This window comes from Centropristis striata, chromosome 1 (genome assembly GCF_030273125.1).
Source record: "Centropristis striata isolate RG_2023a ecotype Rhode Island chromosome 1, C.striata_1.0, whole genome shotgun sequence".
Taxonomy (NCBI): domain Eukaryota; kingdom Metazoa; phylum Chordata; class Actinopteri; order Perciformes; family Serranidae; genus Centropristis; species Centropristis striata.
In genome coordinates this window covers 34,073,122-34,087,963 of record NC_081517.1, presented here as the reverse complement: position 1 = coordinate 34,087,963, position 14,842 = coordinate 34,073,122, and the positions used below count along the sequence as shown (strand labels likewise).

General features: G+C 37.4%; 1 protein-coding gene across 1 annotated transcript in view; it reads right to left on the bottom strand.

Moving 5' to 3' along the window:
- Positions 1-4,882: 4,882 nt before the first annotated feature.
- The window catches only part of rhbdl3 (rhomboid, veinlet-like 3 (Drosophila)), an 81,477-nt gene continuing 71,517 nt past the window's right edge, over positions 4,883-14,842 (bottom strand). The window contains exons 9-11 of the mRNA XM_059339668.1: positions 9,225-9,325; positions 8,562-8,622; positions 4,883-7,064 (exon numbers count right to left, since the gene is read on the bottom strand). Coding sequence (XP_059195651.1) covers positions 6,793-7,064; positions 8,562-8,622; positions 9,225-9,325 — 434 coding nt within the window. The 3' untranslated portion in view covers positions 4,883-6,792. The remainder of the gene's footprint in view (positions 7,065-8,561; positions 8,623-9,224; positions 9,326-14,842) is intronic.

Here is a 14,842-nt window from a genome sequence, read left to right as displayed (position 1 = left end):
AAGTGCGTTTTGGCTAATAACTCCCACATACTTTATCGCACATTCAAAAACCTTATATCCACGCGTTCAAGCAAGCGAAAACAGCCGCGCATGCGCAGAAACGCAGAAAAAAAAAAAAAGAATAAAAAAATTAAAGACAAAAAATTAAAAGTAAAAAAAATAAAGAAGAAAATAAAAAATAAAGAAATAAATAAAAGAATAAAAAACTAATTTTTTAAAAAGAAAATAAAGAAAAATAAATAAATGTAAAATGTTTTTTTTTAAAAGTAAAGAAGTAAAAAAGACAGTGGTGGAAGAAGTGTTCAGATCCTTTACTTCAGTAAAAGTACTAATACCACACTGTGAAATGACTCCACTCCGCTCATTTTAACTACCTAATAAACTTTTAAGTGGTTTAATTTATAAAAATGGGTAATCATTTTAAATGTATCATGTTTTTCATTTTAAATCTTCACCTGAAAAGTAACTAAAGCTGTCAGCTAAATGTAGAGGAATAAAAAGTACAATATATGTCTCATAATGTAGTGGAGTAGAAGTATAAAGTTACATAACATGTACATAAAAGTACCTCAAAATTTTACTTTAAGTCCAGTACTTGAGTAAATGTACATAGTTACTTTCCACCATTGCTACCTGCCTCTTCTAACTTATACATATCAGTTAAGAGTCCTCCTTCAGACACTGTATGAGGATTAAAGGGATAGTTTGTGCATTATTTTACAAAACTTGGTACAATTATTGTCAATGCCCTCCTGAGGATAACCCTTTAAGGTTTTATTGATCGGCCCCTAGGTGGCACTGTGGTGGCAGTCTATTTTCATATTTGGTACCGTGGCCACACTATAACACTTAAGGTAATGAAATTCATAGGGATGGTATAGACTGGCCCCTGTAACACACACACCCGACGGCAGCATGCCCCGACACGCGTGTACTGCAAGGGCCCGTTCAGTACTGCTTGCAGTCCTCCTTATTATTATTATTTATTGTGCATATTACCACATGCAACGACATACAACAATCTATTTAACATGCAACGATCTTTTTACAACATTGGTATATATTTGCAATGCAAATTTTCTAAATTAAATTTCGTCACCCTGTTAAAATAATCGCTCATTTTTTCAAGTTTTGCAGGAAACACAAAAAACTTCATCAAAAGTGTAACATATGACATTTATTGATCATTTCACCCAAAAAGGATGTAACAAAGGATGGCTATTGGTAAATTATGTAACTTAAGAGAAATAAATTACTTCGGCAATTTTTTGAACATGCCTTTGTGACTTAAGCAAGATATGGTAACACTTTATTTTGAAGGTGTCTACATAAGAGTCACACAAGCCAATTATCATGAGCATTAATGTTACTTCAAAGTATCATTAATGTTCATGACACAACCCATGTCATGTTTATGACACGCTCATGTCACTCTTATGTAGACACCTTAGAGTAAAGTGTTACCAATATTAGTGTCAACAATAAAACACTGATAAACTAAACTGATAACTAGACAATCTCCCTCTAGCTCTTCTTTGCTGGGTTCTTATCTGATGCCTATGAATGTGGTAAATTGTCAAAGAAGTGATGATCTTAAAGGGGTAAAATCACATGATCTGATCAACTGAGGATGTAGGCGATTTTACCATAGGTGGCCAGCTTCATCAGGAGATGATTTAGGCAAAAAAAAAACAATTTTGACAAAAAAGGACTTAGGCGATTATTTTAACAGTGTGACATAATGTAATAATGTATTATGGGACTATTATACTGTTATGTATAATAACATTATATTATATTATATTATATATTATTGCTCACATAACTCATCCATGATAGCCTATAATATCATGTCACTTCACTGTTTTTAATAGTATACTGTGTATATTACCCTGCCTATATACATTTATTATTATTAGTTATTGTGCATATTACCACATGCAACGACATACGACAACAATCTATTTAACATGCAACAATCTTTTCACAACATTGGTATATATTTGCAATGCAAATTACTAAATTACATTTTTTAAATGATTTTTAAAAAATTATTATTATTATTATTTACATCTTTGTTATATCTTTCACTTCTGTATCTTAAACTGCTGTGATGGCTGAATGCCTGATAAATAAAGTCTTATCTTATTTTTTTGCCATAACCACCTGTTCAAGTTAGATTTCTTCAGTATGCAAGCAGTTGTGTCTCTGTTGATATTATAATGATTTAAAAGAGTACTTCAGGCTTTAAATTGTTTTATTATGTGCGACCTAGCTTCACTACATGGTTCACATTCATTATGTAAACAACTCATAGGCTAAGACACGACACACAAGTTTCAACAGCAGCATCTGAAGTACAGCCTATGAGTGCAACAAAACCTGAGAGAAATCAGTTAAAGCAGGGTTGATGGTAACGGATTACATAACCAGGATTATGTAATCAGATTACAAAAATAAGTAGGCCTAACTATAATCAGACCGGTTACTTAAAACTATTTTTAAAGTATGGATTATAATATCATAGTGAAGGATTACATTACTACTTTTTTTTTTCAATTAAGTCTTTTAAATGTGGTAATTTTATAATTGTGAAACATGTTTTTTATCATGACTAATGCTATTAAATTATAAAAAGCCAAACTGACCTTTGGTTAAAAAAAAAAACAGCAGCAGCAAAAACTTGCTCAAAAAAGAAACAGCACTCCACATGTTGTAAAAGTCACACAGTACACCTGTAGTCTGTGCCATTATACTGTTTTTGTATTTGTTTTTTGCTGTTAATACTGAATATGCTTAATGCATTTTATTTGCATTTTTATTTTGCATTGGAAATATTTTGTGAACTTCTTTTTTTGGTTTAACAATGGTTACAAATTACAAAAATTGCCATGTAATTTGTATTCAGTACACATTAGGCTTATGTAATTTTACTCATCTTACACCGATTTTACTACTAATTTTTTTTACTTTTTAAATTGCATTTCATATCAAATGTTTGTAAATTCTACTCAAATGAATACAATTACAATTGTTGTTTCATCAGTGTCCACTTGATGGAGACAGTGTTGCAGAAATAAAAAAAACTGGGCCCCCTGCCTTGGCATCATGTATGAATATTTGGCAATGTGATTTTTTTAAAAGGCTGAGTATTTTGTATGAAATAACTAATTGGAAAAGGATGTAGACCACCTTGTCTACAATATTTTTTATATATAGCCATATGTATAGTTATGGTTTGAGGCTGTTTTCATGCTTTCCACCACTCTAATTGAGGGACACCTGAATGCCACATTAACTACTTTATAAAGGCAATAATTGCTTCAAGCTTCGTGGCAACATTTGTGGAGGGACCTCTCTTCTTTCAATGTGTAAGTACCCCTAAAACACAAACCACCGAGATCTTGGTTGGTCTACACACGTCCTTGATCTCAACTCCATCCAACACCTTTGGGATAAATTGTTAATGTGTAAATTGTCCATAGTGTCATAATTACCTGTGCCCAGTAAATACTTAAGACCACTGAAATAGCCAGGGAGCAGCTGATGTGCGCTGACTCACTTTTTACTAACTACATAGATCCCAGCTATGGGCACATAGATAGTTGGATAAAATTCACACACACTGACAGAATAGGGACCACAAAATGGTTAAGTACTTCCAACAACTCCACTGTAAAACCATCATCATCACCACCCTGCTAGAAACATTGCTAATACTTGTGTGTCAGCTGTCAACCTAAGTCCTGTTTTGTGCATGTAACCTAAAAAAGTATGAAATGCAAATTAAAATGTGGCCAAATTGTAACAAGTGCTGCTTCCAGAAGGCAGCATAAATGCAGAGACAATATAACAGATTTTCCTCCCCTGCAGCTTCACTTGTCTTCTCTTTCTCACCAAGGTGAAGGATTACTTCTGAAATGGGAGATTTATGAAGGGGAAACACAACTGAGGCGGCTTTCCTTGGCTGCCTAATGAATTTTTCATTGTACGCCTTCAAAACCGCTACTCTCCATATGGTTGTACTGGCTAGACAGAGAAGACATTCAGTGACAGCTTAAGGAGTCCCTTCTCTGAATGAATTATGGCTGATTCTTGTATGCTCGCACATTTCATTGATCACTTTGACGTCTGCTTTTTTTTTTCAAATAGGCTCATGCCTCGGCTCTCCACTCCAGCCCTGAGCTCTCTCTAAACACTGAGATTGGAGTTTGAAGCTAATCTGGTTTCAGGGCTACAGACCTGCTTGTTTTGAGCATTTCTGCACAATGGGGGGTAATTCCCATTTCAAGAGTATTGAATAAAACCTGTATATGTGGGTATGAGCATGGGTGGATTACAAGACAATGCCCTCGCCCCCACACACAGACACACAGAGGGCCCCTCCAGCCATACTACACAGCAGCAAGACACAGACTTTATGATGCTTTGCCTCTTTTTTGTTGTTGTTTTGTGTCTATTTGTAGTCTCTTTTCTGGTCATTTGGTGTGGTCACTTATTGGCTCTTTGAGGTAATTTTGTATCTCTCTGCAGTAGTTTTGTGTCTTTTTTGTAGTTATTTGTGGTCTTTAGTTGTATTTCGTCTCTCTGTGGTGGTTTTATGTCTCTTTGTAGTTGTTTTGTGTCTCGTTGTGGTCTTTTTGTGTCTCTGTAGTTATGATCTGTCTCTTTGTGGTTGTTTGTTTGTGATTGTGTGGTCTCTTTTGTTGTGTTATTATGCCCATTTCTGTAGTTATTTTGTGTCTCTTTGAGGTTGCATTGTGTCCCTTTGTAGTAATTTTATGTTTTTTTGTGTGTGGTTATTATGCATGCCTTTCATGGTCAGTGCATTTCTTTTTAGTGACAATGTACAGGTGAAGGGTGGCTCTGGACATTCTGGAGCAAAATCCAAAGAAAAACATCATTTGTTTCTGTATAAAACTGTTTAATGTACTCCAGTATGTACATATCAAATCTACAAAATATGCACAATGTTAAAATATTATCAGCGATTTACCCCTCACGCATGTTTGTTTCATAGCCCTTATTGTATACAACCCAGACCATCTTGTCCCAATTTTTAAATAGTATACATACAGGATGTAGCTAATGTATTACAATGCAGACTGACCAAACAATTTACACAGCATACCAATATCACAGAGTAAAAAAACATCAACAGCAAATACATGTTAAAATATTAATCTGTATATAATTACATTTTAATAATGTTTGTGCGAAGCAGTTACCAGTGTAACATGAGGTTAAAGTACAGTACAGTTTGAGACCTACAGCTCAGGTCTGGGGTCGTTTTCTATCGCAGTTCAATCAATTAACAATTTACGTTGTGACAGGAACTAATGAGGGAGCATTGATTTACTTCTCTCCCCCATTGCCTCCTGATACGAGAATGAAACGACCCCAGCCCGGATGTAGTCGAGGTCAAGCATGTGTGCTCTTCTACGTTTGGTAATGAGAAGAGATTAGATGTATTCAGAATGGGCCTGCTGCCCCCAGTGGTGAATGTTTTCATTAGTCTAATCCCACTTTGCTTTAACTCACCACCTCACCGATCAATACATAAACCTCAGCTACTTCTTTGCAATTTTTAACCAATCACAAAAATCACTGAAAATGCCAACAAAATGACAAGACTGCATTTCTGGGTCAGTGAGAGATTGTTTAGAAATCATGGACATTTTCTGATACATTTAACCAACCAACTCCTTACAGACAAAATTAGATTAATTTTGCCTGCACGAAAGCAAATCTTGTCAGGGGATGTGCTTTAACCCCCTGTGCTTGTAGCAATGTTTTGGCATTATTTTTAAAAGCTTAAAAGTCTGAATGGCACTTCTACTTCTTTATTTTTTTTTTAAATATGTACACACAGTGGTACAATTGTCACATACTTGCACACACACAAAAAAAAATCAAGACACAAGTTTTAGGTTCGAATAGTGCTGAACACAAATGAATCCTTCTCTGGGCAAGTGCCAAAGGCTGAACACTGAATCGTAACCCACACCTTCCATCAAAGGTTAATTCATAATAACGTTTTGAAGGTTGCTGTGTAGCCTATATACTCCATGCTTTCCCTACAAACATTGAGAGGTTTAGCTATCCTGCTATCTGTTAAATCTCAACCTCTCCTGCTTATGAGTTGCTTGTAATGATGACAAAACGGCAACTAAGCCTAAATTCTCATATGACCTTATTCTTTATTCACTGATGATAAGGCCGCAGGCAGAGCAGAGGAATTTCAGGGACTCTTCTGTCTGAAAACGGTTTATACTGCAGGGTTTTACTCCTGTCACCCTACACGAGAGGCAACTGTGCAGAAATACTTTCATCAGGCTGACGTCTCCATGAGAAGGCACCGTTGGATTGAGGAGGAAGAGGCAGAGAAGGTTAAGCCATATGCACAGACTGTTCCTGTTTGTTGCGTAAGATCCGAGGCTTCTCATTTGTAATTGTGTTGTCAATAAAAGTCCCACTGACTGACACTCTCGAGACAAACATCCAGCAGAGATGAAGACAGGTGGAGGTTAGCTTGTATGTAAGGTAAGCGGAAACAATGGGAAGGCTTGACTCTGAAAGGGGAGCAGGAGGGCTGAAAAAGGTATAACGAGACCAACAGTAAGGGCCACCGCATCAGAGCGCTGGATGTAGGCTGTCAGACGACTCTGATCACCCCACGGTGAAACTCAGAATCTGAGGGCTGGGGTGACTCATCCAGCCAGGCGGCTAGACATCTACCGATGGAGAGGAAAAAAAGGGCATACAGTGTCTAGGCTGCCTCTAATAAGCAAGTCAAGGGGGTGGGGGCAGTCGCACATCAAGCAAGCTGTAGGCGAAGATGTTCCAGAAGACAGCGCAGAGCACAAATAAGGTGTAGACACAAAAGAAGATCCAGAACAGGGACTGCTCCTGGAGTCGCTGCTCGTAGTTCTGCAGGACCACCACGCCCAGCGTAAGTCCAACCACCACCCCGCCCAGGTGAGCTACAAAGCTGGGGTTGGGGCACGGAGGAAAGGCAGGTGGATAGAACCGCAGCCACACCGCCCGACCAAACTCTACACTCACTGTGAGCAGACAGAGAGAGAGGAAACACGTCAGCTAGGTATGTATGGAGTTCCTGACAACTACTGCACTTGTGAAAATATAATAAAACAATCTTTTCTGTCAGGTAGAAGAATTAGAGTTGTTTTTCTTTTATTACCAACAGCAACAGGTGCATCTCAATAAATTTGAATATCATAGAAAATTTTATTTATGTCAGTAATTCAATTCAAAAAGTGGAAATAAAAAATTAATGTCTTAATTTATTTAATTTATTCTAATTATAGTGATTATGGCTTACATTTAATGAAGACCGAGAATTCAGTGTCTCAAAAAAAATTAAATTACAAAGACCACTTTTAAAAAGGATGTTTAATATGGAAATATTGGCCTCTGAAAAGTATGTCCACCCATACGTACTCAATACTTGAAGCGTGAGAACAGAAAGTGTCTTTTTGGTACAACATTCTTACCAATATACTCACTAAAGTTGTCAAACTCAAACTGCTGAAACATTATGTTGTCTTTAGATAAACTTTGGAATTTATTTAATTCACTTCTGCTGTGTTTCACTCAATGTTGTGGAAGGTCACAACCTAGCAAGTAGCTTGCTCGCTGTTAAACATTGTGTAAGAAGGCAGCAACCTACCACTTTTTCCAACACTTTACTTGACTTTGTGCCAGCAGCACTTCATTTTTGTTTATTTGAAAATGTTGGATTCATTGTACCATGCTGCATTACTACTTATCTCTGGATTTCTACACTCATCATTGCAGTTTGTATGTGAAACTGTAGAATGGAACAATGGTGCATTTTTCTTGATAGGGCCATTTTACATAACTTCCCTCCTTACTTATGTTCTCTACTGACTCCTAAAACTATCGGTAGCTGCAACATTCGGTCATGCAGACAAATTATTTATGTCAAACCTACACAGTTTTTGGTGAAAGGGCTTATAAAATGTTTGCAACTTCATCTTGGTTTGAGCATCAGAGTCACCTTCATTTCTATTGTTTTATAAGCATGGAGGATTATAAAAAAAAGATTAAGGACAACTTGACCACTGAACGTACTTGTCCTGTTACTGAGTACTGCTAAATCATGTTCGATGTAATTTGCTGTTTGTTTTAAATCTATTGCCTGTTGTTTAATGTGAGTTTGGCTGCTGTCTTGGCAAGGACTCCCCTTGCAAAAAAGATTTTAATTAGAATATTTTGATAAGATAATACAGACATCCTAAACACAACATCAATGATCTCCTCCTCACATACATGTATTCACAGTAGGTAAGCACCTGGTATATAAATAGGAGCGAGTTTTGTATCGACACACTCAGTGAGTTTTCCCAGTTAGAAACTCTACATCTATCTATCTATCTATCTATCTATCTATCTATCTATCTATCTATCTATCTATCTATCTATCTATCTATCTATCTATCTATCTATCATCCATCCATCCATCCATCCATCCATCCATCCATCTAAAAGGGAAGTGTGGCATCTTTATTCATACTTACTGCAAACCAGAGCCATGGCCATCCGGAATAACTTAAACTGACACTTCATTCCCGACCAGTTCTACGGAAGGAGACAGAAAGAGAGAATGGGGTGATTCTGAAAGTCATTTTTAAGTTTTGATGATAAAGACAGAACAAACTGTGCTAGAAGGTCAAGTCCTCCACAGACATGCACACATACGCTGACATGAAATGACATGAGATCTCGCCCTCAGTCTCAATTCACGTCAATTTCGAAAGCCCCCGAGACACTCTGACCCCCAATCTGTTCCTGCTGTGTTAGATAATGTGATTTCAGCTGAGAGGAGGAAGACAAACTCCTCCAACGCAACGCCAAGAATGATGTGGAGGATCTGGCACGGTACATAATGAGCACCCTAATACACATTATAGAGGTTCACCCGAGTGCCTTTTGCTTAATGTGTCTGTGACGACCTACAGGATGTGGATTTTGACAGAACAGATGTCAGAGAATGCAGTGGGATGGGATAGGAAGAAGAAAAAGTGATGGTGATGGTGAGGAATGTATGGCATCTGTAGATAGAGGAGCACCTGCAGGGCCCCAAAACAGGCTGCTTTGATGATGTGGCAATGCTCTGCAGTGATAGGGCAACTGAGTGATGTGATAGCCATCTACACACATGCACACACACAAAAACTTACCATTACTACATTGGCCAAATGCGCTGAGACCAGAGCGTACACTCCACCGGATGAGCCGACCACTGGAGCTGTCATATCCGTGACAGACACTGCCAGAGACCCTGCAGTGATGAAAAAGGAAAATGTTTTAGGAAAATAAACAAGATACCCACAAAAGAGTTGAGGGGAGCTGCAGAGACTGATGATAATTCTCTGAGAGTTCATCATTATGAGAAACTACAGGTACTCATGCAGTCCATTGTTACTATAAAATATTGCTAAAAATATATTTGAAGTGTTGTTGTATGAGGTACTCATCCATAGACAGTGTATTGCCGACAGTTGATGGCAGTTGGCCCCCAGTTTGGAGAAGCAGACAGGAGTACAGGCTTGGAAGCAATGCAATGTATTGTCGTGATCAGGGTAGCAACAAAATGTATTTTATTTACCTTAAGAAAATCTATATCAGTTTAAGCGTACTCTTTATTAAGAAGATTTTCACTGCTTTACCCTGCCTTCAGACAGGTTATCCGACTGGGAAAGGAAGGCATTATCTATGCTTGCTAAAGCCACCAGACTGCTTTGACAAAAAGAGCATTTTACTGTGCAGAAAATGGGAGTTACTGGTCAAACTGCTGCCTCAATCGTTTAGTTTGTTTGTATTATTGTATAACTTTTGTGAATATGAAGTAACCCTTTAAAACACCAAAGTAACACAAGCAAACTGACTGAGGAAGCGGTAGACCAGCAACTCTTGTGTTCTGTGAGGTGAAATTACTGTTTTTTTTAAAGGAGTCTGGTGTCTTTGAAGAAACCTTCAGTTTCCCCAGATGGAAAGGGCCATAATAAAGCAGTGAACATATTAAAATAAATTATAAATATATTTAAACTGATAATGGTTTTTTTTCAGGCGTGTGCCACAGCAGTACATTGCTTAGCTTCAGTACTGGAGTGTGCCGTCTGCCAAGTACTGGAGGTAATTCATTGACTATTGATAAGTACCTCATACAAGCACACTTCAAAAAATCCAAACTCTCCCTTTAATTTGATGGAGACCATGTGATATGATCGAAAGCTCCAGAACACTGACTCCATAGACCTTTTGGTGAGAAGGTTTTCTAAACCAGATTAGATTTGTTTTGCATGCAGTCGGCCTTTTGGCATATAAATGGACATATATATTTTGTGCAAATGTTCTATAATGCAATATTAAATGATAAAGTATGTTATTTGTTTATTTGAAATGTGTCTCGTGCTGCGATCTTGACTGTGAGCTTTCACTATTCAGAAGAAATTGTGACAATTTTTTCCCTCAGAAGATCATACTGACAGACACTGTGACTAACTGACTAATTTAAACCCTTTTTTTGTACAAGCTGTGACCATTTGTGCACTGCAAACATTCATTTTGAATGGCAGAAAGGCGGCTTTGCTACTCGCTATTTAATGTGGGTGTATTATAAATAGGCTTTCATGAATAGAGGCTTGCTCATACTGTACCAGCACACACTGGGATTTTTATGTAAAACAAATGCATTCATACAAACTGGGCTGCTGCAAACCAGGGAATTGCTCTTTTTAGCACCTTGGTACCAATTCATCGCATGCACAAAAGATCCAATCAAGTATTCAAAAGTTTAAATGTGGGGGCATTCAGAGGAAATCTGTTCTCACTGTGTATGCAAGAGAGAGGAAAAGGAGATGGAGATGTGCTTACTTGGAATATAAAATTTAGCAAACACAAACCCCCTCATTCTCTCTCTCTCTTCTCTTCATATATCAGTAAATCTTTTCCTTCCCTTCTCTCCATGGCGCTGACCTGTGTACATTATTGATGCTAAATATATGAGACACAACTGCCCACGCTCACAGTCTGCCCACTCTCCTTCTCTCTCTTTCTGAAATACAACAATACTTTATTTGCATAACAGATAAATAAATGCATGCATGCACATATACTGTACATTAGAATTTACATATATGCAGAATTTTGCATTTTTGTTATTTTGGCATTTAATCCAATGCATTAGCAGCAGGGAGTAGCGACTGCAGCATCCAGTGAGCAACTTGTAGGTTCAGTATTTTGCTGAAGGATACTTCAACGTGCGAACAGGAGGGAACCAAGCCGACAACCTCGTGGTTATGGGTGGTTAGGGAAGGCCCACTCCACTTACACCATGGAGCTCCTCTACATAAGTAACTAGGAATCTTTTACCTGAAAGGAACAACATGATTTCAATCAGTGAGGTGATTTGTGTTTTCCATGTCTAATTTAGCACATATAATGTATACGCAAACTTTTTCTAATCACATAAAATGTCCAAACGGCTCCATAGGGCCATGACAAACTTCCAAAATAAACCCATGGTCAAGCTATGAACAAATAGCTGGTGGTGTGTGAGAGCTGTTAAATGATTGTTAATTTCCTGATATTTGGATCTGTCGTGGTACTCTGTCTCATTTTACAACTAAAACTATATCACTCTTAGATTCAACCAACAGTACTTGCAACACAAACGATGATGCAGGACAACATGAAAACTAAAATGACATATCCAATGTCAAAAAAATCCCACAGTCAAAAAAACTGTGTAGCTTCCATCAATACCTGAATCCAAACTGACCCAAGTTACATCCAACCACAGCTAAAACTACACAGTGATGTCATGGCAGAGAATTTAAAGTTTTATCATTTATAGATGACTAAATCATGCATTTTAAACCTTGTGAACTATAATGAAATTATCAGTAGCAATCTCTTTTCAATTAAATCATTATTATTATTCATTAGTTCTTATCCTTATTGGCTCTTATAGGATCTTTGTTAAAACATTATTCTTGTCTGTATTTGATGATAATGATAATGATAATCCCTCTCTTTGCAGTAGTTCTGGAGAAAGGACATACAGTATTTGCACTGTGCTAAATAAAAAAATAATAACCAGGCTCACTGAGCAGTAGACCCTATTTAGATATTTAAGCTTGTATGACTTCTGGTAAGAAATGCAGCTGGCTAAGCTCAGCGCTCTAATAACTGTAAAATCAAACGACTAAGCTTAAGCCACATTTAGCCGACCTAGTAACTTTGTACATTGATGCCGTTGTGTGGTTTGGAAGATGCTCCTCGCCATTTAGCTCAATTTCACCTAGACACGTTTAGTTTCTCTCTTTCACACACACACACACACACACACACAAACAAACACGCACAACCACAGAGTGTACTACAGTAAATGGTACAAACTGTACGTAAATACAGCCGACAGAAAGGGCTCCGGGGTTCATAGACATCAAATAACCATAAAGAGGGATGATGGGATAAGCCATGGCATCTCAATCACGGTGCTATTTATGGGAGTGGGCACAGCATGAGGTGAAAGAAAACACACACACACACACACACACACACAGTTTCACATGCTACACACAAGCATGAGAAAATATGTAGCTGCACATACTGATTCTGCATAGAATAACAGAAACACATGCAGTATGCTACATTCACATAACATCATCCAACATAGTAACAAACACATTAAACTAATTCCCCTTGGTCCGTACGGTGGCCTCATTTTGTCAGTATGTTTTGCTGTTATATTACCATTTTTTACGGAAGGACAATAATACATAGCAAATACTGAAAAGTTGTACATATTTACCTGGAAATTGTTTTGTTTCACCAAATCACATTGTTCATGCAGTAACCAACCATGCAATAAAAAAAAAGTTTTATGATGAATGGGATACAAAGGGGACGGTCCTGAGGGAATTCAGTAACATGAAGAGAAAACTGTTCTTAGGTGCATAAAAGGAAAAGAAGTTCATGTATGCATTTCTTGAGACTGAATGTATTTTCACAAAATTAATCCTGGAATGTGTCCTCATAATAATTATAATAATATCCACACCAGATAGAACACCTTGTGTTGTGCCGCTTGTGGCACTGTGCTGATTTTGCTATTCACCTTCCTGGCATTCATTAGCCATACACCTCTGTGTGGTGTCTTTGTGTTTGATAAGCCTTAAAAACAGCACTGAAATTATTTTTTAAAAAGCTCACGGATAACACCAACTGAGTTCCAAATCAGTGTGCTGGATCCCTGAGTTTTCAAAGGAACATGTGAATGAAAGTGAAATGAAAGGATTTTTCAAAAAGCAGGTGACATTTGGCACCAAAGAGGAGTCCCTCCTTTGCCTAATATGGCCCTCTCAGGTGTGTGAATCATAATGGCAGCACAGCGAGGTGGTGTAATAACAGCATCTGACTCACCAGGTCATTAAACACGGCGCTGTAATCTAAGCAGCAAGGTGATTACACACACAAACACACACCCACACACACACTCACATCCCCTCTCTAACAGGAGGAATCGATTCACACAAGAATCAGGAGCTTTTTTTTCTTCTATGTTTCTTAATCAAATCACAAATTTTACAGATTCACTTTCGAAGCTTTTTCATAACCTTTCCAAGTTCCAAGACGTAGTTTAAAATAGGTGGGCACAATAATGATATTCTTACTTCACCTGTGCCGCCAGTCTGAATCCGGGCGTGCAGGTCCATCTGTTTGAGTGCTTTGTTCACGCTCTCTTTGAACATCAGTACATCACCAGCCTGTCTGGACACCTCTTTTTATCTTCTTTTTAAAGTAGGTCACAATTCCAAATGTGAAGCGATATGTAGTTATGGAGTTTCTCCATAACTACATTTGGCTGCTACTCTGCTGTTCTGTTACTTTTTAGACATTGTCCTCACAAACTAGCGGCCATTGGCCAATGATTATCATGTGATTCTGGTGACTTTTCAACAGTCAGCACAGCACTAGATTTTAAATTACAATACAAAGAATGTATTTCACATAACATTAGACATATTTTGGGATTTTTATGGACATATTTTAGGCAGCCAAAAAAAATAGATAAGTCAAAATATTTGGAAAAAAAAATCTAATTTTTCAAAAAAGTTCTGTTAATTCCAGATCATTTCCAGGCCTGAAAAACAGTTTTTCTAATTTCATAACTTTTCTAGGAATTTCATGACCATGGAACCCTGAGTATGGGGGAAAAAATATTATTAATAAAAACTATTATTATTATTAATTCTGAATAAATTGAAATCAAGCATCAACTTTGAATATCAACCATGATTCCAAAAAATGTAAATAAAAACAAACTGCAATGATTTGCAAACCCTGTGAGACCTATCCAATGAATACAGAAAAGCTATCCAGTACTCTATTTTGTTTTTTTAACTCAAACACTCATTCTGAGTTTGTTGCTTTCATTTGTTTTTTTACATTTTACACAACGTCCCAACTATTTTGGAATCAGACTTGTATGACCCTTAATATAAAAATGTATTAACAAAAAGATTGCCACTCCCTAGGTAACATCCTTTTAAAGCATTCTACATTACTTCCTTCCTCTCAAAACACACACACACACACACACACACACAAAGCACACACACACACACACACACACACACACACACACACACACACACACTCAAACAGCAGGTTCAGGACACCTCCACCTCTGTTGTTCGTGTCTTTGGGAAGTGTGTCTGAGCAGGATGACCTCCATCCCTATAATTAACTTGGTTTAATAACATTATTTTAGCTTTGTTTTGTGCGCACA